This window comes from Lissotriton vulgaris, chromosome 9 (genome assembly GCF_964263255.1).
Source record: "Lissotriton vulgaris chromosome 9, aLisVul1.2, whole genome shotgun sequence".
Taxonomy (NCBI): Eukaryota; Metazoa; Chordata; class Amphibia; order Caudata; family Salamandridae; genus Lissotriton; species Lissotriton vulgaris.
In genome coordinates, this window is record NC_141697.1 from 925,348,378 (window position 1) to 925,374,265 (window position 25,888).

Consider the following 25,888-nt stretch of genomic DNA (forward strand, 5'->3'; position numbering starts at 1 on the left):
TTAACTAATGTACGTTGTAAATTGTGTTGTATCTGTATGAATTGACAAATCTGTCTCTGGTTCAACTTGCTGCTACTATTTTTACTATTCTCTAACCGTCATCTATTTGCACTGTTTTTTATACACCTCTGCTGTTTTCTTTTTTGGCATTTTGCCGAAATAAAGATTCTTTGAATTGCATTGAATTAACCCAGATCTCTTGACTGAGGGTGAATGTTTTGATTTGTTCTGCATTCGCTCCATCAATTGTGTGTATTTTTACTCTTTTTTTCCTGACGCACCCTGAAAAAACTTTGGGAGCATCTATAAGTTAAAAAGGCGGAACCTGTTGGCTTTTTCCAGTACTTGTTTGTACCTTGTGTATAGTTGTGATTAGAATCTAAAACTATTTCTTTTCTTTTTGAGAAGGCTTTTTTTCTAAGCAACATAAAAGTTTATGGGTACGAACCACAGGGGGATTTTGTGTTCATCCTCGATTAAATCTGTGACTGTTGTCATATACTTTAAAAAAGGAACCGGAAGCTCTATATGCCACCATTCAAACAAGCGCATTTTGGTTAAATCTCAAAATGGAGGTGTGCAAAAGACGCCAGTTCACTCCCACATCATATTCTCTCTTTTCCAGCCAACGATCTCTGCAAGTCCTCTGGTGTGGACTCCAGACTGGTTGTAGGAGTTCTGCTCTTATGCCCCACCCTTCTGACAGCTATTATTATAAGATTACATTTAATTTTATGCTCATTGCCTTTGCGTGGCTAATAAAACAAGAAAGATAATCACAAAGATTGTCCAGCCTCTCTGCCAAGTGAAGTGAGTCAGTTCGTGTTGGAGTTCCAGCCAAGAGTTCAATTCCTGAATTTTCCTCATCTAGATTTGTAAAGCAAACCCTTCCTGCTGCTGCTTGTTTTTTCCATTAGGTTCTCTCTCTCTCTCTCTCTCTCTCTCTCTCTCTCTCTCTCTCTCTCTCTCTCTCTCTCTCTCTCTCTCTCTCTCTCACTCACACTCCCTCTCTCTCTCTCTCACTCTCTCTCCCAGAACAATGAGTCATGGTGCTCAGGGTGAAAGTATTAGACCATTTGGTTGTTGTTTTATTTTGTTTAAACTCCTAATCTTAATGTTCTTTTTTGTGCCCCTTTGACTCCCTTACACAAACTCGCTGATTTCTTTCTGTCACTCTCAATTCCCCTGCTTTTTCCATCATAACTCAATGTCTCTCGTTTCCTGCACGCTTCCTTTAGTGGCTCTACACCTTCAATCCCTCCTACCACTGTTGTGCGACTGGTCACCAAATCCTGTCTCAATCTCTCTCATTCTTGTTCTCTAATCCCCTTGAGCACTCTCCACTTATCTCTTTGTCCTGCCTCGGTTCTCAAACTCCGATTTTTTCTGTTCTCGCCACCGAACTGGTACTTCATCTGTTCTTTCTTTCCCAATGCTTTATATCTCCTACACACCCCACCTTCCTGATGTACTTCTTCCCTCCATGCCAGTCCTTCCCACGCTCCACTTTCCACTCACATCTCCAGTCCTCACCTTTGTTGCACCCCGTGCTTTCCACGTGTTTCATCCTCACCCTTCTCTCATCCTCACCCTTCTCTCGTCTTCACCCTTCTCTCGTCTTCACCCTTCTCTCGTCCTCACCCTTCTCTCGTCTTCACCCTTCTCTCGTCCTCACCCTTCTCTCGTCCTCACCCTTCTCTCATCCTCACCCTTCTCTCATCCTCACCCTTCTCTCATCCTCACCCTTCTCTCATCCTCACCCTTCTCTCATCCTCACCCTTCTCTTCTCCTCACCCTTCGCTCATCCTCACCCTTCTCTCGTCTTCACCCTTCTCTCGTCTTCACCCTTCTCTCGTCCTCACCCTTCTCTCGTCTTCACCCTTCTCTCATCCTCACCCTTCTCTCATCCTCACCCTTCTCTCATCCTCACCCTTCTCTCATCCTCACCCTTCTCTCATCCTCACCCTTCTCTCATCCTCACCCTTCTCTCATCCTCACCCTTCTCTTCTCCTCACCCTTCGCTCATCCTCACCCTTCTCTCGTCTTCACCCTTCTCTCGTCCTCACCCTTCTCTCATCCTCACCCTTCTCTCGTCTTCACCCTTCGCTCATCCTCACCCTTCTCTCGTCTTCACCCTTCTCTCGTCCTCACCCTTCTCTCGTCCTCACCCTTCTCTCATCCTCACCCTTCTCTCATCCTCACCCTTCTCTCATCCTCACCCTTCTCTCATCCTCACCCTTCTCTCATCCTCATCTTCTCTCAGCCTCACCCTTCTCTCCTTTATCCCTCCTTTGCAGTCGTGTGTTTGCGGATAAAGAAGCAATGCTGGAAGGCGCTTTCGAGGTGGCTTCCGAGATCGCCAGCAAAAGCCCGCTAGCTGTTCAAGGGTCAAAGGTGAACCTGGTGTACTCCCGGAATCACTCTGTGCCAGAGGGCTTGAACTACATGGTGAGGAAATACCAACGTATCCCAGTGGTTCATGTTTTATGCATGTATGCCGTGTTTTCTTCTAGGTGATATTCAGACACTGGTTTTGGTACTTTGTGCTTACTTTATGCCCTCTTCTGACATGTATCCTAAAGTAGTTACCGTCTCTAAAACAGCATCCACTGCAGTGGCGCAAATAGACCCAAACTTCAGGGACGACTAGTACTTAAAGTTGTTGGAGTCTAGACTTGTGCAAAACAGCATTAGACCTCTATGGGACCTGGTACTTGCCAGGAAGTATTTCCCTAAACTTTTTTGCTTTTTCCGCCTGGGTTTTGCTGATTCTCTTATGTGGCCTCTAGACTCTAAGCACTTTCCCACTGCAAATACAGTGCAAAAGTGCTTGTGCCCTTCCTGCCCATGTTGGGAAATGGCGCTGATTCAGTGTTCTGAAACATGGGCTGATCTGTCATTGCAGACAGGTAGGTGCGCACTGGCATCTATTGTGAGTAAACTCATGAGCAGCTTACCCTTGTAGGCTGCTGTATGCTCACCCGCACCTATGGAACCAGCGATTGGTTTGCTACTTGCCAATACACGTATTAGTTAAACCCATGTCCAGTCTGCTGTGCAGACTTGGGCGGGCGCACTTGCAACCCTGGTGCTGGGGACTGTGTGTCCAACCTGCCAAATTCAGGTCTGTGTGCGCAGTAGTGCACGTGCACCCAAGGAGTTAGGAATACCTATGCATGTTTTCACTACCTATGGGCGTGCTGTTCTCATAGGTTAACATGAGAAAGTGGTTGACATCACTGTGGGCTGCAGTAGTCGATTGCCGCGGAGCAACATCATGATGTTTTTTTATCGATTGATTCACCAAGACAAACCTTTTCCATTGGTAAAGGGGATTTTGGCACAGCTTGCTTACAAATGTCACTTATAGAACATGGGTATTTCTATGTTCCAAGAGTATTGTGGACCATGGTGCCTGGCTCCAGTGGACACCATGGGTTGGGGTAGCACATCTGTGCATTCCTCAAGCGACAGCCATAAACCATGCGCATCCCCTGGGGACACAGACCTATACAATTTGAGAGCCGAATGGGATAGATTGGAAAGAGAGGTTTCGACACTTAGCCTCTTGAGCAGATCATTGCAGCACTAAAGATTAGCATCTGCATTCCATGGCCCAATGGTAGACGGGGCTACAGTTTAGTGGGTGGATGGAAACGTTGGGCATGACTTTTATATAGCGAGCGACTCAAACAAGTCTAAAGGATAAACCTGGGGTCCAGGTTTGGTCCCTTTCCTGAGACAAAAATGAAAAAAAAAATGCAAATAGTGCGTTTTAAAGCAAATGAATGTAGTGGTTAAGCAAGGCTTATAAAGCAATGGGAACATATAGTCTTGAAATATTACACCATTAAAAACGGCCTCATATCTTACTGCATTAATATGTGTAACAGTTACTTTAATGTGTGAATTGTACAGTGTGATAACTTTAGCCCTTTAAAATGTATGCTTGCTCAGTGTCTTGCACGTCATGCAGCATTGTTTGAAAAAATGCTCTAATTAGGCTTCAGGAAGCACCCACAGCTGCTGGCTGCAACTAGTTATATAGAAATATGTGCAGACAGGTCTTTAAGTGGGATGTCATATACATTTTTATGATTCATATAGTGTGCCACCTGACTTATATTTTGTTTTCTTTCCGAGATGTAATTGCATCCAGATAAATGATACAACAACTGATAAACACCTAAAACTGTCAGTTCGATTGAACTGACAGCTGTTTAAAATAAATGAGTAACAACAGGTATTTGTTATAAATAACATTGGAAATGTTTCTATTCTGAAATTGTGAGTCTGTAAATTAAATAGTATTGAGACCTGTGGAAGGAGTTTTGGCCTACAGTTATGCGCGCTTTATAATAGATATGTACCCTCTTTTTCTCTGCATATCTCATCCATCTGCACATCTCCAACCCCCTCTCTTTCCTCCTCAGCACACTCTTTTCACTCTTCCCTGAATGCACTTCCTTACATCTCCCTCACTTGTCTGCCCCCAAACATACACTGCATGCCCTCAGATGTAAGCACTTTATTTTCTCCTACTTTTGCTTTGCAAATATTTTGACATCTGAGTATCCCGTTCACAATCATTTCCACAGAATTTCAGTTGCAGATGGAATACAAAAACATTGTTCTGAATGCTTTGCAGAGGGCCAACCCACTGACCGGCACTTTGTTTGGCTTCAGTCTTGGCGCTGGCTTGCTCAATCAAAGCCCCCCATAAACACCGGGCATGACTCAAAGTATGCACAGAAAAAATACAGATAAACAATAACATTATAAAATAGCTATCTCTTTGGAATGCAAGATTAAGTAAAGCATGTGAAATAAGACAGGAACTATATCACTGAATGCACTGCCTTAACGTTTTTAACATTCATTGTTTGCAAATCAATCCATGTTTTTGGCATCTGGATTAGCTTAGGGGCATGAAGACAGGGCCGCGTTTAATGTCATACTCTAGTACACTGACTGCTTAAGTGACAGGCACACAAGCACATTGGGACCTTGGCACATAATTTGGGGCTCTTCCACCAACATGGGGATAATATGCAGTTACAGTGATAGAGATATAAGCTTATACCTTGCTTCTACCAGGTTTTCAGCTTGAGCATGATACAAATGTTGGTGATTTGGTAGCAAATCTGGACAAAAAAGTCCCAAAATACACAAACAGTGTAATAAACAATCCTTATTGTTTATTAGATTTATTATGCTCTCCAATACTAAAGTAAGTTTAATATTGCATTAATCCATTTCACCACACTAGTCTCCTCCCTTCAAAAGTGGGTGAAGCGTTAAGAGAGCCACCAGCATCAAAATGTTTCTTCTGTATTGGCCCAAATTTCCACTATTATTCCATGTACCTCTTCATCCTTGATTGAGATTTAGTGGTTTCTGATCACTTTAGAAGCTCTCTGGCTGAAACTCCCAAATCGTCCCCACTGGATCTTAGTAGGACCAATATAGTACAAACATATTTGAAATGTTGGTCATGAGCAAGTAATGAAAGCCATGAGGATTTCTTATCTAACTTGTTTGAAACCATCATATCATTATCACCGGAGCCACGTAGGGATCGATCGGGAGGTATTTCCTCGTAGAAATCGTGCTAGTTAGCACACCAGATCCTGACGTTTTGGCTCATGAGGTTTATCTACAACTCCAAAACAGTTGATCAATAGACAACGTCTTTTTTTGCTAGGTACATTACTTTTACCTGCACTGTAATTTTTCCTCACTTAAATTCTGGTATTAGTTAGAGAAACGTGAGTAAGGTGGGGATTTGTGCACCCCGTCCTGAAGAAGGTGCTTCTGGCACCGAAACATGTTGACGCACACAAAAAGGAGGTAACGCACATTGTCTGCGTAGTGACCTCCCACCCTCATTTTTAACAGCACCAGCCCGGGGGCTTATTAAATAATTTTTAGTCACCCCACGAGCCAGGTTCTTTTTAACTATCACTATTTCCCAAACCCCACAATACACTCACATTTATTCAAAATACCCCCTCACCAACACCACACATAGTCTAACAAGTGCTCCCACGTCTCCGTAGGTCGCAGCACGCCGTACCCCGTAGAGGGGTACGATGACCCCGATGATGAAGCATGACACCAAGGGGCCTGTTGGTGTGTGAGGGGACCTAAAACATACCGGTGTTCCCCACTGTGGAGGAGACACCCTTAATCTCAAGGAGTGGATTCTAACTGTTTATTTAAATATGCCCAACGAGAATGAATCCATTCTGATTTCTCTCTCTCCCCCCTCTGATTGTTAATGAAACCATCATACATCAGAGAACTGTCCACTATAAGCACATAGTTTTCACTTTGCCATTAATTTGGATATTTGGATCAGCTTCACAAGGGAACAAGAACCTTGGCTGGCGTGCTTGTATTTTGGATCCATTTCACTAGAGAACAAATGCTGCAGCTCCAGTTCTATCCGGGCCAGCGACGTTCAGCCAGAGCCTGGGGTGTCACAGTGGGGGAGGTTAGCATGGCCTAGGAAACTAAGCACAATATACATCACACCAGAAATTAGCATTCTAACACCTACCATTACCAAGAACAAGGCACCAAATCAAGAGTGCTCTCATCCACTCACACTTCTAATGAAAGGGTGGGATCTGTTGCCTGTGAATGACGGTTGCCTGAAACACGTAGGGATGAAGTCTCCGATGGCCGAAACTGTGACACTGATTGCGTTACAGGCCTAAACAGTGCATACCACCACAGACCACAATGGCAATGAAGGGCTTTTCAACAGAAAGCTGTGCGTCCTGTGTCACATTGTAGAAAGTTGATTTACTGCCTGACTACCGTCTTCTGCTTCAGAATGAGCCTGAAACAGACAGCCCAGACTTAAATACATCGATTTATTTAGAGATACAATCATATCTCTAAATAAATTGATCTATGTAATATATTTGTATGGAAATATGTGGGAATTTAAGAGGGGTGCAGCCCCCTGAGCACTAATGGAGAAACTGCCCCTGCTACCTGGCTATCATAAAATGAAGGGGGAGGGGGGTTGTTCACTAAGAGCTCAAAGGGAAGGTGTATGCACAGAGCAAAAATTGGATAGCTGGTCATAGTGTAAAAACATGCATGTATTGATACTTGTATAGCACAGACCTAGCTAGGGAGCAACAGAGGGTTGTTCATTATAGGAGGCAATGTAAGACAGTGCAAGATTATAAACATCAAGTGGAGGTTTAAATGTATTTTTCACACACATTTACACTAGTATTTTAGACATTTTAGACACAATGGAATCAAGTGATTTTCCCAGAACTGCACATTTTTCATTTTACTGCCATGCTGGATTCAAACATGTGTCATTGACAACTTAGTAAATAGACCACTCCTTCCTTAGCTGATGTAATAAAACATTGAAAAAAAGCCTGAGTTCAGAATATAGTTAAAAATGCTTAATATGTTGGTCTTCTTCAATCCTTGTTCCTTATTTTTATTTTGCTTGATTTGTTTCAGATTTTATAGATATATTCAATTCAATTCAAAAAGACTTTATTTTGGTTAACAGAACCTCAAAAAGTACAATCACAAAACATAACAATACAATCTGAAAGAGACACGTTAGTGATAGATTCCTTACCTTAGAATATCCCCAGGCGTCAGACTGGATCCGGAAAGTTTTGCGTAGCAGTACCCTTGCGCGTCGGTAGGCGTCGTCTGCGGCTCCGCGTCCGTCGTCGGCGTCGTGGGCGCCGTGATGACGTCGTCGGAGTACTTAGACGCCGCCTCCGCGTGCTGACGTCAGTTCTTCTTTTTTCCGCGCCAGCCAGCGCAGATCTGGAAAGAGCAGTTCCCTAGTCACTTTTTGACTAACCTTTTGTGATCTTTTTGATCCCTTTCGAAGTCTTTACGACTCCGACGGTGCCGTTAGGGATGCCCGGCTTCAAGCATTACGACGAGTGCGACCATACCATGTCGGTCACGGATCCCCACCGCTTGTGCCTGATGTGTTTGGGCGTCGACCATGACGACGAGGCCTGCTCCAACTGTCGGGCCCTGTCGAGGAAGGCCAGGCGGGAGCGGTCCCGCAGGCGACTCGAGATCCGCCAGTCGGCCCCGCGCCGTGTGAGGTCCCGGTCCCGGTCCCACGGGAGGTCGAGGGACAGGTCGCGGGGACGGAGCCGCTCCTCTGGGTCCAATTCATCAGGTAAGAAACACAAGAAGTCGAAGAGACATCATTGCTCTTCTGACTCCCCCCGACGCTCGCGCGACGTGGCCGGGGGTTCGGGTGACACCGCCCACGCGGCTCCTCAGGAGTCGCGGGCGCCGCGTTCGGCTCCATACCCCCCGGTCCCTGAGGAGATTGAGCGTTTCCCCATGGCCATGAGGTCCCTTTCTTCTCCGACGGGTTCCACGGCGCCTTCGGGCCCAGCGAACCCGTCTGGGGGCCCTAGTGGGTCGGGGGCTACGACCCCGACGCCGTCGGGTGCTTCGGCCTCGACACCGCCGGCGCCTTCGGGCCCGGCGCCGCAGGGCTCCATGATCCCGACACCGCCGACGCCCTCGGGCCCGGCGCCGCAGGGTGCAGCGGTCCCGGCGTCGTCGGTGCCTTCGGGCTCGGTGCCGCAGGGCTCCGCTGGGCCCTCCTCGGGCGATGGATCGTCACCGGTGGACCTTACGACCCCCCCAGCGTCGGTCCGTATGGTGTCCCCTCCGGCGTCGGCCTCGGCCGGCGCCGTCCCCGATGCCTCCTCTCAATCGGTTCCGACGTCGGGACGACGCCTATCGGCGCCGCTCTCTACGCCGGTCGGAGATTTTCATCTCTATGAACCGTCCTCATTCGCTTATGACCCTGAATATCAGGAGATGGGGGAAGAGGAGAATTGGGAGGGGTCTGAGGACCCTCTGACGAGGGAATGTCAGTCTACCATGGACTGGACAGGAGATATTGGGGAGGCCAGTGGCCTGGAGACCTCTCCAGAAACTGGATTCGTCTCTCCTCCTACCGTGGCTTCGGAGGAGGGTGCGACTTATGGTGTGGTGTTGATGAGGTCTGCCAAGGCCTTGGGCCTTGAGCTCCCCGTCGCGGCCGTGAGGACTAACCTCCTCACTGAGGTCCTTAAGCCGCAGTCATGCTCCGCGGAGCCTCTGCTGCCGTTTAATGAGGCCTTGACGGACGTTCTTTTGGGCACTTGGTCCAGGCCCGCTACAGGTTCGCCTGTAGATAGGAACGTGGCCAGACGCCACCGCCCGGCTCCGGGCGACCCCAGTTTCCTGTCCACCCACCCCACCCCGAGAGTGTGGTTATCCAGGCCTCTAACTCCCACACCGCATTCCCGACGGCTCCCCCCGATCGGGAATCCAAGAGGTACGAGGCCTACGGCAAGAAACTGTTCTCGTCCCTTAGCCTGGGACTGCGGTCCTCCAACACCGCATGCCTCTTGGGCCGTTACACCCACTCTCTGTGGGAAACGGTGGCGGAAGTGCTGCCAGAGTGCCCGTTGGAGGTACGGGCCAAACTCGGCCAAGCCCTAGTGGAGGGCCGGGACGCAGCGAAGTATTCCATCAGGTGCGGACTGGATACTACTGACTCGCTGGGCAGAGCGATGGCTACGACAGTGGCGATACGACGCCACGCCTGGCTGAGATCCGCCAACTTCTCGGCAGACGTCCAGAATACACTCATGGACATGCCGTTTGATGGCCGTCGCCTCTTTTGCGACAAGGCAGACCACGCGCTTGAGCGCTTTAAGGACTCCAGGGCTACGGCCAAGTCCTTGGGCCTCTCGGCCCCGCGCCAGCAAATGGGTGCCTTTCGCGGCCAAGGAAGGGGCGTTCCCTCGCGTGCCGCCAGTCACTCGCCGCAAACTATCGTCCAGCGCGGCGGCGGCCGTGGAAACCGCCGTGGAGGCGGTCGGGGGAACAAGCGGAGCCAGTCCACACCTGCCCCCGCAGCATCCGCCTCAAAACCCTCCTAGAACGTGCTTTTCGGCCCATGTGACGCCAGTGGGAGGAAGGGTCCGCCATCACCTCTCTCACTGGCGCACAGTCACTTCAGGTGGGTGCTGCAGATCGTCTGAAGGGGCTACTCCCTCCCCTTCGAGACGACCCCTCAAGCCATGCCACCGCAACACCACCGCGTATCGGGGGGTCATTTTCGGCCCTCTTGGCCAAGGGGGCCATCGAGTGCGTTCCTGGGCCAGAAGTAGGTCGTGGTTGCTACTCCCACTACTTCCTGGTACCCAAGAATGGCAAAGGGGGCCTACGCCCTATCTTGGATCTGAGGAACGTCAACGGCTTCCTCCGGAAGGAGAAGTTCAAAATGCTGACACTGGCTCAGGTCTTGGCTGCCCTAGACCCAGGAGACTGGATGGTAGCGTTGGACTTGCAGGACGCATACTTCCACATCCCTGTCCTGCCGGCCCACCGGCGTTACCTGCGGTTCACGGTAGGCCTCGAGCACTTTCAGTTTACCGTGCTCCCCTTCGGCCTTACCAGCGCCCCACGGGTGTTCACGAAGGTGATGGCGGTGGTCGCAGCTCACCTGCGCAGGTTAGGGGTGTCAGTCTTCCCCTACCTCGAAGACTGGTTGTTGAAGGCGGGCTCGCCCCAGACAGTCGTCAGCCACCTCCAGACTACGGCGGATCTCCTGCACCAGCTGGGATTTTCCATCAATGTGCCGAAGTCACACCTGTGCCCCTCTCAGAAGCTCCTTTTCATCGGAGCGGTTCTCGACTCGGCGCAGTTTCGGGTTTACACGCCCGAACAGCGAGTCTCGGATATACAGGCTCTGATTCCGGTCTTCCGGCCGTTATCCCGGGTTTCGGTCAGGTTGACGCTGCGGCTTCTGGGGCTGATGGCCTCCGGCATCCTTCTGGTGCATCACGCACGGTGGCGGATGCGAGCTCTGTAAGTGGGACCTGAAGTTTCAGTGGGCCCAGCACCGGGGCAACCTGTGCGACCATGTCCTGATCTCTGAGGGCACTGCGAGACAGCTGCAGTGGTGGCTCTCGGACCGCGATTGGGTTAACGGCAGATCCCTCTCCCTTCCCCAACCGGAGCACGTAGTTGTGACGGACGCGTCCCTCCAGGACTGGGGAGGCCACTTGGGAGTGGCGGAGATCAGAGGACTCTGGTCTCCGGCGGAGTCCCGGCTCCATATCAACCTGTTGGAGCTGCGGGCGATTCGTCTGGCACTGAAGGCATTCCTCCCGTCTGTCCGAGGGAGTGCAGTGCAGGTGTTCACCGACAACACTACCGCCATGTGGTACTGCAACAAACAGGGCGGAGTGGGGTCATGGACCCTTTGCCAGGAGGCTCTGCGTCTCTGGCAATGGCTGGAACATCAGGGCGTGACTCTGGTGGTTCAACACCTGGCCGGTTCTCTGAACGCCAGGGCGGACGAACTCAGCCGTCAGTGCTCGATGGATCACGAATGGCGTCTGAACTCGGACGTGGCGCAAGGCCTCTTTCTGCGATGGGGAGAGCCTTGGTTAGATCTATTCGCCACCGAAGAGAACGCGCAATGTCATCAGTTCTGCGCGTTGGAATTTCCAAGGCGGCGCTCGCTCGGAGACGCTTTTCGTCGCGAGTGGAGCTGCGGTCTGTTGTACGCCTTTCCGCCTATACCTCTTCTGCCCAGAGTGCTGAAGAAGATCAAGCGCGACCGGGCACAAGTCATCCTTGTGGCTCCGGACTGGGCTCGAATGTACTGGTATCCCGAGCTACTCAGCATGTCAGTCGATCCCCCGATTCGTCTGCCTCTTCAGGAGGACATTCTGTCGCAGCAGCAGGGGACGGTCCTCCACCCGAACCTGTCCAGTCTCCACCTCCATGCTTGGAGATTGAGCGGCGACAGTTGAGGCCATTTGACTTGCCTCCTGAGGTTTGCAACATCATTCTGGCAGCCAGGCGTCCCTCCACAAAGACGGTATACGCCTGCAGGTGGAACAGATTTGTGGCATGGTGCACAGCAAAGGCTGTGGATCCCCTCAATGCCCCTCTCTCTGAGGTTTTTCTCTTCCTTCTTTCTCTTGCCCAGCAGGGCTCTGCTCTGGGCACTATCAAGGGCTATCTTTCGGCTCTTTCAGCCTTACTAAGGCTGCCTGACCAACCTTCTTTGTTCAAGTCCCCTATTGTTAACAGATTCCTGAAAGGCATCACTCATACCTTTCCTCCTGTTCCTTTCGTGATGCCTCAGTGGGACTTGAACTTGGTTCTAACCTTTCTGATGTGCGCTCCCTTTGAGCCACTTCATAACTGTCCACTTCGCCTTCTTTCTTTGAAGACTGCCTTCCTGGTAGCCATCACCTCTGCCAGGAGAGTGAGTGAGCTCCAGGCCCTCTCTTGTAAGCCTCCTTTCCTGTCAGTCCATCCGGACAAGGTTGTTTTGAGGACTAGGCCCTCCTTCTTGCCAAAGGTGGTCACGGCCTTCCACATTGGGCAGTCCATCACATTGCCCACCTTCTTTCCGCCTCCGCACCCCTCGAGAGAGGAGGAGAGGCTCCACCGTCTGGACCCAAAACGTGCGCTCCCGTTCTATCTGGATCGCACACGCCAGTTCCGGGTGGATGATCAACTCTTTGTTGGGTACGCGGGCGCTAAGAAAGGGAAAGCGGTGCACAAGAGGACCATCTCTCGATGGATTATCATGTGCATTCAGGCGTGTTACTCCTTGGCTAAGAAGGAACCACCTGTTGGGCTGCGGGCTCATTCCACTCGAGCCACGGCCACTACAACTGCCTTGGGCCGAGGTGTGCCCTTGCAGGACATTTGCCAGGCAGCTACGTGGGCCTCGTTGCACACGTTTGCTAGGCACTACTGCCTGGACAGTCAAGTCCGGAGAGACGGCTACTTTGGCCGCTCCGTTCTCCAGGACTTTCTGGTGTAAATATTGGTTCGCAGACCTACCACCACGGCTATGGTATTGCTGGGGTATCTATTCTAAGGTAAGGAATCTATCACTAACGTGTCTCTTTCAGATGCACAAGTTACTACTTGTGTAACGATATATCTGTAAGAGACATTAGTTAGTGATAGATTCCTTACTGCCCACCCATCCTGCCCGTTCTGCGAACCGATATCTAGGGTTAAGGTCATCCCCTTTCAGGGCCCTAGTTTCTTGGCACCAGTGTCGGTTTTTGTCATGGCTCTGCGCTTCTGGCGCGGAAAAGCTGTGGCTAAGAACTGACGTCAGCACGTGGAGGCGGCGTCTAAGTACTCCGACGACATCATCACGGCGCCCACGACGCCGACGATGGACGCGGAGCCGCAGACGACGCCTACCGACGCGCAAGGGTACTGCTACGCAAAACTTTCCGGATCCAGTCTGACGCCTGGGGATATTCTAAGGTAAGGAATCTATCACTAACTAATGTCTCTTACAGATATATCGTTACACAAGTAGTAACTTGTGCTTTAAAATTTGCAACAATAACAATAAAATAAAATGCACGTCAAGTTAATTTATCATAGGAAAGTGCAAAAAGCAAAGGTTTGTTCGTGGCAGTTTATAGTGCTCCATACTCAGGTAGTGCAAATATGCTTAATAAATAAATAAATTACCTAAAAACATTTACTTTGCATACATAGTAAAAAAAGTTGACCTATACTCTGTCGTTCTTCAGACGTGGTACCCGAGAATCAAGGTTCTCTACACTGGGGTCTAGGGCCAACGACAATCTTGAGTTATTCTAATATGAAACAAGGCCTAATTTAAAACTAACGGACTAAAGTATTATAATTGTTATCCAACTCCTGATGGAAGGATTCACATCTGGCATGGAAAGACGCCCAATGGCTCCTTACTCATGCTGTCAGGTGTGTCCGGCATGTGCACCACATAGAAAGTAGGACCCCTGCAACTGAGTACACTATTGGCATACTAGTATCATACTTCAGTATCCTGAGTGCCTTCGAATAACATCTAGTACCTAGGTTCCTACAAATCTGGACCAACCATTGTTTCCTTGCCTTTTGATAGGCAGGACAGATGAATAAAACATGCGGAATAGTCTCTTCAGTACAATCACACACAGGGCAATTTGCACTTTGCACATCCCCCATTTATAAGTAAAACATCGAAGAGGAAGAGTCCCATATCTGAACTGGAGGTATAGCTTCTTGGCCGCTGCCAGTTTAATTTCATCTAAAATCGGTTCAAAGCTAAGCCTATCTTTAATTTCTAGGAAAGCTGTAGTTAATCTACCAGTTCGGAGGCAACTATGAAGTTGAGATAGTTTGTACTGGTCGTAGTATGCCTTCAATAATTTTCTGGGGTGGCTGGGACAGACGGTATCCGGATGATCCCACAGCTCATCCAATCCAAGACGAACCAGCCACTGTTTGTAATGGGCAAACCATGGGAGTCTAACAGCCCCTCGCAGGTTCAATATTTCCCTTAATTCCTCTCTATATGATAAAGGTTCGGGGGTAACCCAGAGGCGACGCCAGTAGAGTAAAGGATTCAGAGCTATTATATCCGCAATTGCCAAAAGGCCTAGATCTAAACGTAAAAGAATAAGCGGAGTGCTCCTTGGGAGATTTACTAGCTGTTCTTATGAAACTGTTCTCTACTTGGGTGAGATTCTCTTGATTCACATGCCCCCAGAGTTCTGCGCCATATAGTGCCCCACCCCGTGCTTGTACTTTATACATTTCAATGGCCGGACTCAATCATTTTTGGCTAGATTTGCAAAAGACCTTCATGATGCCTCCTGAGGATTGCATTAATTGAAGAGCTGATTTTTTACCTTGAGCCCCCCACTCCATTTTTTCTGATATTGTTACCCCTAGGTAGTCGAAAGAGATAACTCTTTCTAGGGGTTTACCAGATAATATAGGGTTAGATCTTGTAATTTTAGGGCAGTTGAACGCCATAAATTTGGTTTTCTGCAGATTCATTTCCAGACCCCTTTGCCTGAAAGAAAAATTCAAATTTATCGAGAACCCTCTGGATCCCCATAGGGGATTTTGACAACAACAAGGTGTCGTCCGCGAACATCATTGCGGAAATCGGGCAGGAGGCTAGTTTAGGGGCATTGAGATCTTTTACTGTTGCTAAATAATCTATTAAACCATTGATTTAAAGACTAAACAAGGTGGGGGCTAGCACGCAGCCTTGGCGTACTCCGCGCTTCATTGGGATTGGTGCGGTAAGAGTCCCATCCTTGCCGTACCTAATTTGCCCAAAGTTTTCCTCATGTAGTATCTTAATAAGGTGAATTATATGTGTGGGGGCCCCCATATCATAGAGGACTGACCAGAGTTTATCCCTAGGGACCAAATCGAGGCTGACCAGAGGCCAACGAATATTAAATAGAGGCTGCTACCCTCCAAAGACACAGTCTTCCAGAATAGCATCTAGAGCCTAAGAATTTGGTCGATAGTGGACATTTTTTCCTAAACCCAGCCTGAAGGGAGGTAAGTATATTCTGTTCCTCCATCCAAGATTGGAGTCTAAGAGCACTAAACGCGCGAAAACCTTTTGTGAGATTTCAATCAAGCTGATTGGTCTGTAGTTATTTGGCAGAAGTGGGTAGCCTTTTTTATAAATCGGGATTTTTTCGGCTCCAGCCCAACTCCGGGGAATCTTCATACCCTGTAATATCGCATTAAAAAGAACCCAAAAATAAGGCGCCCATACAGAGGGTTCATTGCGAAAGAGGTCCCCTGGAATTTTGTATAAGCCCGGGCTTTCCCGGGTGCGATTTCTGCTAAAGCTCCCTTGATTTCATTTAGGCTTATGGTTGCATTGCATGGGACATCGGTGTCTACTTTGGAATCTCTTGGGTGAAAGGAAGGATCAACCCCTATTGGGCAGCCATCATCTGGGCCACCAACCACTACATCTTCTATAGAGTAGAGGGATTGGAAGTGTTCCCTCCAAATTCCTCTCCCAGATTAGGGTCTGCCGGCGATCTAGGACCAGAGCTATCCAGATTGATTACTCTCCAGAATGACCTCATGTCCCTTGCTCCCAAAGCACATTTCAGATCCTCCCATCTTTCAGTTTCCCATCTTTTCTTTGCTTGTACAGTTGCCTTTTGATATATCGTCCTTGCTAGTTTAATTGACGGACGGTCATTGGCATTGATGGATAATACCAGAGCTCTTTAGATTTTACGGCAATGATCATTATACCACGGATGGGGGGGGTTCTTTCTTTCTTCTATTTGTTTTTTTTGTATAGATGAAATCTAATGGGATCTCTTCTAATTTGGCGTATTTCTTCTTCAGCCTCTCCAGATCTATGCCGTCCCCCATTTGGTTTAGTGAGAGGGAAGCTGTTTTGAGCACTGGAACCAAAACTTCATAAAGGGAGCTCATTTTGGCTTGGGATTGGCTAAGGTCCATCCATCTTGCTCGTCCCCTGCAATTAGAGAAAGTCAACCTATGATCTATGGAGTTTTCCGTAACATTACCACTCCCTTGATTAAGGCCTTTTAATTCCAACGCCAGCGCATGATGATCACTATCATGTTGTTGAATAACCCTAAAATCTAAGACCCTCTCCCAGGATTTAGAATCAATTAAAATATAATCAAGTTGTGATCCCCGTTCATTTCGATAAAAAGTGTAACTGTTGGAGTTTTCAGAAGTGGATCTGCCATTACAGGCTCTGAGGGAATATTTTAATGTAAGGCAGTTCATTTGCATCACTAAGTGTGACCATTTTTTTACTGGTGGGCAACTAGTCTCTGGAATTATCCAGAAATTGTCCTCCTCAAATAATCCCTCCTTGAGTATACCCTCAGGTGGCTCAAATTGCCAATTAAAATCCCCACCCAAGATCAGCATATGTTTATCAGTAATGGTGCCTAGAAAGTTAGATAATTCCTCCAGCGATTGTGACTCTTTGGCTAAAACTGTGGGTCTTGAGTATACATTAATGAGGGCTACAGACATCCTTAGTGGGAAATGTAATGAAACACATAGTATGTCTTTTGACCCTGTGTTTATCTGCTCGGCCCGGCATCCTAAATGAACACCCACCCACGTAGTAAGGCCACCAGATGGTCCCCCCTAACTTCAAAGGTTGCAGGGATACTAAAGGTGGCAAAGCCCAACCTAGAGATCACCCCTCTAGCCCACGTTTCTTAGAACATGCAGATATCAAATTGATTGGTGAAGGAACCCCAAGTGGGGTCTTCCACCTTGTTGTTCAACCCTGCCACATTCCAAGATATAGTTCTTATTATTGAGGGATTAATAGATTTCAGTGGTAGGGATTCTACAACGGGTGAGAGTGTTATTGCTTTTATTCTCCCACAGTCAGCCTTGGGACTAGGCCCTGATGATAATATAGTTGTAATATTAGCTTTCCTTGCTAGGTCGCCCTCATTATGGGTACAAGCAGGGGAGCTGCTCATGCTCCTTCTGCTTTGGTCCCATCTGGGTATAAGACAGGACCCTACTGTTCCCACCTCTACATCAGTTTCTAGTTGTGCTGGGTCAGTTTGTGTTATGGTGGTAGATGACTTTTCCCTCAGTCAATCTACTCCATCTAGGCAACTATATCTGTTTGCTTTGGGTATGGTATAGATAGACTTTCCCTGGCAATGCTGATCTAGGTATGGTGATGCAAAAGTCTTGTAATCATTTCTCCTTCGCTGTTCCCCTTGACAAAAAACATAAAAATGGGTGGGGGGGGGGGGGGGTAAAAATACCCATAGTGGAAGGGCCTGGATACCACTTGGTGATTTTCTACCTTCTCTAGATAAAATACTTTTGGTCATTTTAGGATTTCTAAAATGAATTATTATGCAATCCCCGAATATGTCCTTCTGACATCTGCCAAGCCAACCCACCCTGCGTGTGGTTAATATTTCCTCCACGTTCTCATATCTGAAATGTCTATTATTTACCAACCAGTGGAGACATTTATTCTTTAGTTCCTGATGGGACTCAAATTGCTCCTTCCTGAGTTCGGGAACACCTGCAAGAATAAGGACATATGAGGTAGATGCAGGGGGAGGTTAATAACTCTTGGGGGGTGTGAGCAATTGGTAACATCTATTGTTTTAGGAGCACAGCCTCCCACCTGTCTAGAGTTTACTGCTGAGTGCTCTACGGACAAGATATATTCACATTACAGTATCCGGTCATAATAAATCGCAAGGGTGTTTACACCTTAATTAGCAGTAAAACTAAACACTTGTAGGATCACAGCATACATACCACAAAGATCTGGATTCAGCTATCGGGACGGCACTGCACAGCAATCTCACATCTAACTTACGAAAATACATCTAACGTACTCATATGAGTCATTGGGACTCCAACCATGGCACTGTATGGGAATTATATCAAACTTATTCATAACTTATCAACTTTGCGCAACCAATAATCACAGGAAATTAGGAGAAAACAGTAAGGGGAGGAAGGGTGGGGGGAGAAAAGAAAGGGGAATCCTGGGTTTGCCGCATCTCCAAACAGTCAATCCTTGTAAACATTCCTATTCTATTGATATTTTACCACAGCCCTTAGCCTAGCTAGTTCAGGTTTGTCTATTTGCCTATCACAGTGGGTTAAAGTGATTTATATATTAAGAGAGCAAGAGGGGATGCAATAAAAATACCTGTAATATGGTCCAATCTTACCAATGAGGGGTTTCTGATGACATAAACCATGAGGCCAAAGGCTCAGGAAATGAAAACGAAAGTTTTGTTCTCATGTCGCAAATAAATTCTTCATAAAACAATGAGCAATGGTGAGGTCATCAAATGTATGCAATTCTGTGACTGCGGAGTTTGCCACATAATTGTGGATTTACTGACCACATAATTTACAATTATTGCAAATTTCACTAAACATTGTTTCTACCTCAAATGGTGAAAATAATGTTTCTAGAGAATGTGCTACGTATGTTTTATTAGTTTAATGTGGTCTTCACTGCTGTATAAGTTCATGCCTAGAACCTATTGTATGTACTAGTGCAGTAGCCAATGTTATGTTACAAAGTCAAAACAAATGAACTGACAATACTTGTTTTGTATATGATTCTAGTGAGGGTGTAGGTTTGTTGCCACTGGCACTAAAATTAGCTTCCCGAGCAGTCCTGACCCTTCCATCAGTGGCGTAACAAACTTGATGGGGCCCCCCTGCAAGGTACATGGAGGGGACCCCGCTCTGGATTTAATCAGGAGCTCTCAAGCTAGAGTACAGTGCGAAAGGGGGGGCCTGGAGCTCGGGTCCCCCTGCGGGGGCCTGTGGTACACTACTGCCTTTGATTGGTACTTAGCACTGCATTAGTTTGATGACAGGTAGTGCTTTGAAATGCTTATGACCCCCGAGTACACTTTGTTATGAACAAATTCTTGTAAGTCATTGCTTCCTTTTGGTTAATCTTTGCAGTATGGAAATGTAGATAGATCAGAGAAAATAGATAGAGGCAGGAAGACAATGGTGAATAAAAACGGGGACATAGGTGAAATGTAAGGGGTGGTAATCCGCAGACCAAGAAAAATAAGAAGAGAGGATGACTGAAAGCAGTAGAGGATGCAGTGGCATGTGGAGAGGGTGACTACATGGGCAGAGGGCAGGATGAAAAGTGCTGAGGCCCAAGTGATGGGCTGTGGGCAATGCAATAGAAATCAAAATGCACTATAGCACATTGAAAGGAAAAAATGGGCCTGATAGAAAATCAAAGGTAAAGAAAAACATGTAAAATCTGAACTCTTCTCTGGGAACCAAGCTAAAGCTTTCAAATCCACTCTTCATGTGGACATTGAAAAGGAGGGATTCACCTGAACTGTGTCTCAGCAGTAGGTGTGTTAACCTACAAGACTATACTTACTGATTTGAATTTGGCATAGAATAGTGGAATGAATGGTAGGCACCTGCTGACTTTCAAAAGTGGGTCACAGCCAGTCTTCTTTTAAATTGAGCCTTTGAAATGAATAAATGTATCCGATTTGAAGCGGGGCACCTTTCAACTCCCTTGAGCTCAAGATTTTCCAAACCCAAACTGCCACTCACAGAGATAGTAAGGAAGACTAAGAGGTAGGCCCCCACAAGCGCCCATCTGCGACAGCATGCTACTGCAGCAGAAAGCTTTGGTGGGTGCAGTTCTGGGAGCTGTCTATCACAGCGCCATGCTGATCTGCCTCTTCAGTCTATTAGATGTTCGGCCATCAACCTTACAGGGCAGGAGGCATGCATGGACCTTCTGGGCGATTGACTGTCAGAGGAGGTGAGCACCCAGCAGCCTTCTGCAAGGCACAGGGGAAAAGTGCAGCAGATGTGGGTCCTTGCTGTGGTGCACATGTTCCATTCTACTCGTGTGACTCAACATCCCGTTTTTCACCACTTGACCCGACAAATTGAAATAAACCTAGGATTTGTCTCTGTTTTAGAGAGGGTCGACTGAACGTTGAGGTAGGCAAGTTTTTGTGCGTAGCAATTCAGGCTTAGTTAGAAGCCTGTAGCAATTCAGGCATAGTTAACAGCCTGTAGTAATTCAGGCTTAGTTAGCAGCCTGTAGCAATTCAGGCATAGTTAACAGCCTGTAGTAATTCAGGCTTAGTTAGCAGCCTGTAGCAGTTCACGCTTAGTTAGAAGCCTGTAGCAATTCGGGCTTAGTTAGAAGCCTGTAGTAATTCGGGCTTAGTTAGAAGCCTGTAGCAATTCGGGCTTAGTTAACAGCCTGTAGTAATTCGGGCTTAGTTAGAAGCCTGTAGCAATTCAGGCATAGTTAACAGCCTGTAGTAATTCAGGCTTAGTTAGCAGCCTGTAGTAATTCAGGCTTAGTTAGCAGCCTGTAGCAATTCAGGCTTAGTTAGAAGCCTGTAGCAATTCAGGCATTGTTAACAGCCTGTAGTAATTCCTGCTTAGTTAGCAGCCTGTAGCAATTCAGGCTTAGTTAGCAGCCTGTAGCAATTCAGGCATAGTTAACAGCCTGTAATAATTCAGGCTTAGTTAGCAGCCTGTAGCAATTCAGGCTTAGTTAGCAGCCTGTAGCAATTCAGGCATAGTTAACAGCCTGTAGTAATTCGGGCTTAGTTAGAAGCCTGTAGCAATTCAGGCATAGTTAACAGCCTGTAGTAATTCAGGCTTAGTTAGCAGCCTGTAGCAATTCAGGCTTAGTTAGAAGCCTGTAGCAATTCGGGCTTAGTTAGAAGCCTGTAGTAATTCGGGCTTAGTTAGAAGCCTGTAGCAATTCGGGCTTAGTTAACAGCCTGTAGTAATTCGGGCTTAGTTAGAAGCCTGTAGCAATTCAGGCATAGTTAACAGCCTGTAGTAATTCAGGCTTAGTTAGCAGCCTGTAGTAATTCAGGCTTAGTTAGCAGCCTGTAGCAATTCAGGCTTAGTTAGAAGCCTGTAGCAATTCAGGCATTGTTAACAGCCTGTAGTAATTCCTGCTTAGTTAGCAGCCTGTAGCAATTCAGGCATAGTTAACAGCCTGTAGTAATTCAGGCTTAGTTAGCAGCCTGTAGCAATTCAGGCTTAGTTAGCAGCCTGTAGCAATTCAGGCATAGTTAACAGCCTGTAGTAATTCGGGCTTAGTTAGAAGCCTGTAGCAATTCAGGCATAGTTAACAGCCTGTAGTAATTCAGGCTTAGTTAGCAGCCTGTAGCAATTCAGGCTTAGTTAGAAGCCTGTAGCAATTCAGGCATAGTTAACAGCCTGTATTAATTCGGGCTTAGTTAGCAGCCTGTAGCAATTCAGGCTTAGTTAGCAGCCTGTAGCAATTCAGGCATAGTTAGCAGGCTGTAGTAATTCAGGCTTAGTTAGCAGCCTGTAGCAGAAAGTAATTTGTTTACCACAGAGGATTGTTTTTAAAGTTGCATTTAATTGCCCCTAGTACCACATTGTCTGTTTTGGTGAGCTCTGTCAGTTAATTCATTCTACATCCCTCGGCCAGGGTAGTAAGCACTATATAAGTGCAATTATAATTTAAGACCCGTTGGGTTTTCCGCTTCTTTGCTTGAAAGCGCTCAGGTCATCAATCAAGACGGCAACAGGGCAGAGATCTCCTTTCAAGTGCAGATTCTCTCTCATGTCACTGCTAGTTGCCCAACACTGTTTCTCCTTTAAAACAGCAGTGAACGATAAAATGCACTGCTCTGCACAAGAAGAGCCCACACCATGGGGTTTGTGGATTAGGATATTGTGATTCACCAGAGACCCCCACCTCCTCCTGAAGGAAAGGCTTATTCTGGCATTCGCTTTCCAAGCACAATGAGAAAGGATTTGAGAGCATTGGTGAGCTGCCATCTAAGGAGATGGTGTACAATCATGTTTTCCAGCATCAGTAACGATTAAATAAGAGTTGCAGGTAGTAGGTGGCTGTTTAATTTGGTACTGACAGTAGGGAATTAGAGCCAAGTGAAGCTCAGTCTGAGGGATAAAGACCGATAGAGCCTGGAGAAGAGTGGAGGTATGGCCTTGTTTAGTTCCATCGTTTTTCAAGGTTCAGTAGGACACATAGTTATCCCATGTGTCAGGAAGGCATCTTAATTCCCCCACTCAACTGTGGGAATATTGGAAAATAATCCCTAGACCCACCAGAATGTATGTTTAAGTTCTTGATCGGACATTGTTTTTCAAAATCACAAGGGACCTATTTAGAGTTTGGTGGACGCGATACTTCATCGTAAACGTGGTGGATGTCCAGTCTGTAGTATTCGTGCATTAGAGCCTATGGTACGTACGGCGGATGGGATATTAGATACGTTATGGCAGACAGGATATCCGTCACTTTTTGACACGGCCTTCTTTAGAGTTTGGTGGATGGGATTCTCTGAGTCTTATGATTTTAATGAGGTGGCATTGTCTCTTTTAACATTCTGTAGTCATAAGAACAAGTAGTGCACGCCTCATCGTGTGTGGGTAGTTTGGTGCGTTAATGCTCCTGAATGTCTTTAGAATGATCTTTTCAGTGCATCCCCATGACATCTTATCTTTGTTCTCCTTAGGCTACTTGGAACATGAGTATGCTGCAGACAGAAGATCTCATGAAGTCTGCGATGGCTGCAATGGAGAAGAAGACCCCTCGGGATGTTGTATACTCCAAACTCTGAGGTCGCCCCCACAAAAGGACCATTGTGCACTGGAAGAGCTATCTTTGGGAGTTAGGTTCAGGTGTTGGACTGAATCTCATTGGAATATTGATTCTAAATCTTGTGCTTTGATTGCAGTGGGCAGCTCTGTTAAAGTGAAACACAAGTAAAATTGTGCCACCTTAAGGCAGCTGGTTAAAATAGATGCAATTAATAATGTTCTACTTTGTTGAATGTGAAACACGGTTTAGTACAAGATATAACATTAAAGTGATTATTCTAAACATCAGGAAGTTTTGATGATGGAAATGTTCCTGAGCTTCTAAGATGAGAGTTCCAAATTAAAGGCACTGCACTTAAGATCTAATGTTGTTGTCTCTTGGAGACACGGTGGTGGGAGCAGCATGCAAAGTGACTGACCACACTAATTGTGAAGAAAGCCTTTTCTCTCTTTGTAGGCTTCTCAACTTTTATTGGGCATAGTTAGTAGAATACTTGAGGAATTTTATAAATGTGAATTTTACATTGTCTTCTGAAATGAATGTATATAGTTGGCAAAACTCAATAAAAATAATCACGTTTACTTCTGTCGATTCATTCTTGAGTGCTGTGTAGTTCATGTAACAAAGCTCCAGGCAACGCCCCTTGAACCAGCGTTAAGATGCTCAATTGCTATACTAAGCCTCACTCCACCTCCCTTCTGCCACCCTTACACAGTCCCACCGTCTCTCTCTTTTGGAGACAAATAACTCCAAACATCTGTCTTATGCAGACATGATTGCTTGGGTATTTAAACACACCTGTTCCTAACAATACCAGATCAATCAAAAATCAGGAGCTTCTAGAATAAAGAATGCTGAAGTAGTGCGAGGGCAGACCAAGATGGATGTGGAATTAAGTGAATATTGACGCCACTCTACCTAGCCCGGACACACCTAACTGGGTGCAGCCTGTGTTTCTAAGGTGTGTTCGTTTGATATGCTCCTGCGCCTTCATTGGCTGTTACGTTTGATCCGCTAACCTTAATAGCATTAGTTACTGACTCACTGATAAATGTCAAGAAAGCAAACTCCAGTACATAAAGTTTTATTTGAGTTTGCACTAGCCTTGGTAACTGCATCCTTGACCTTCTATGCCTTGTCCGTTTTGCATAATGAGAGGAAACCCCAGTGAGCATCACTTTTCACTCTAAGCACCGCAGGTCACAAAGGGCGGTAGTCTAAGTTGATGGCTTCTGACACACAGGTACACGTACTGCATGATAATGTCCTTCAGGCAGATTAATTCAGTTCCCCAATTTGTGTCTACGAGAAGCTTTGCTCGGTAACAAAACTTGGAGATTTGCCCTCAGTGTAAGTTCACTTGATCTGTTCTACCATAGGAAACGATGCTTGGTATTTCCATGGAGACTACAATATTGCATTTTCCAGCCCTTTTTATCAACATAGACAAAAGGAAATGCATTCTCAGTCTGTACCTCATCCCTGCGTGTCACACCATGAGTTCCACAAGAAACTGGGCTTGGAATGATACGGCAATGCACATTTGAGCTCAGCCTCAACATCCCCTATAAGGTTTACACAAACAGGGCCTGAAGTCTGCTGGGTTCATACCTCTGTCAGCTCATCCCCCACAAAAGCAAATCCAAAGCTGCAGGAAGTATTACAACCTCTATAACTAATATAGTAGGAGGAAGGAACAGATTAACCATTAAGTAACTGTGGTGATGTGCGGATGAACCATACTGGATTAAAGGCTTTAGGGCCACCTGCTTATCTGCTGATTTGGGGCAGCTAGTTCACTTTAGGTGTTTACATTTCTCCTTTTTAGGTTCACTGAAGTCACACCAAAGAACCTAAAGGTGTGTTAATTAGGGCACCTCTGTTGCATCTCATCCATTCATGCTTTAAGCAATTATCAGCCATCTCTGCACTGCTCATGGTATGCAAAACTGCTCGGGGACATTTAGTCGGAGCCGCCTGACAGACCACTCAAGGGTTCTCAATCCACTTCTGCTGCTACCACTTTATTGGCTTGGTCTTTAGAACAAAGATAAGCATAAGTTCATACTATCATGGAAGAATAGTTATCTGATGTTTTATGTTGGGTCGCATGCCGTGTAAGGGGAGAATCGGCAGGAAGAATCCATTGAAGGAAGACCGCATCTCAGAGGAGCGATTGCCACAACTCAGTCAGCAAAACGAAGCCATACGTATGAAAGGAGACACATAAGAAGATTCGAAAGTTAGCCCCTGTCCACAAAACACTAAGATTGGACAGAAATCAAAATCTAAAAGATAGACCAAACCTGCGCCCCCTTTGCCGAAAAAACCGAAAATAAAAGCACAAGAAAAGGCCCATTCAAACGCTAAAGACAAGATACTCTGTGGGAATCCACAAGAACAAACTGTAGTATTATCTAAGCCAGAAGGAAGAACCATATATAGGACACTTGCAGCGATATTAGTGGTGTTATATTGGGATCATTTACATCGACCACTAACGTAAATGTGTGGTAAAGGCCTTGCACGGATTTGATTGGAAGATACCCTGCACACAAAGAAGAATGAAAGGATAAAACGATTTCTAAGCTGGTCCTGAGGAAGGTGGTCACATCCCACCGAAACGCGTAGACCTGGCGTTAGGAAACTTTTAAGATCTTTTGTTATTTCCAAACTTAGAGATTGTTTTAGAATTTGTAAGCGTGTGAAACTGTATGAATGTGATGTATGTGAGGTAGTTGTTATGTGTGTTAGGGGTATAGTTGATCTTGTCGTATCTTTACACTTTGCACTTTTCAGAACAAACAAATACATGATTTGATTGCATAGATGATGATAACTGATGTTACATTGTATAAAGTATTTGGATTGTAACAAATGTTAATGAACTGATGAATTACACTT

At 46.6% G+C, this 25,888-nt stretch overlaps 1 protein-coding gene across 3 annotated transcripts in view; it reads left to right on the forward strand.

Annotated features, from left to right (window-relative positions):
* The window catches only part of LOC147692533 (delta(3,5)-Delta(2,4)-dienoyl-CoA isomerase, mitochondrial-like), a 253,270-nt gene extending 229,705 nt beyond the window's left edge, over positions 1-23,565 (forward strand). For all 3 annotated transcript variants that reach the window (XM_086938749.1, XM_086938750.1, XM_086938751.1), the window contains exons 9-10: positions 2,298-2,448; positions 22,899-23,565. In XM_086938749.1, coding sequence (XP_086794875.1) covers positions 2,298-2,448; positions 22,899-23,003 — 256 coding nt within the window. In that variant the 3' untranslated portion in view covers positions 23,004-23,565. The remainder of the gene's footprint in view (positions 1-2,297; positions 2,449-22,898) is intronic.
* Positions 23,566-25,888: the final 2,323 nt, after the last annotated feature.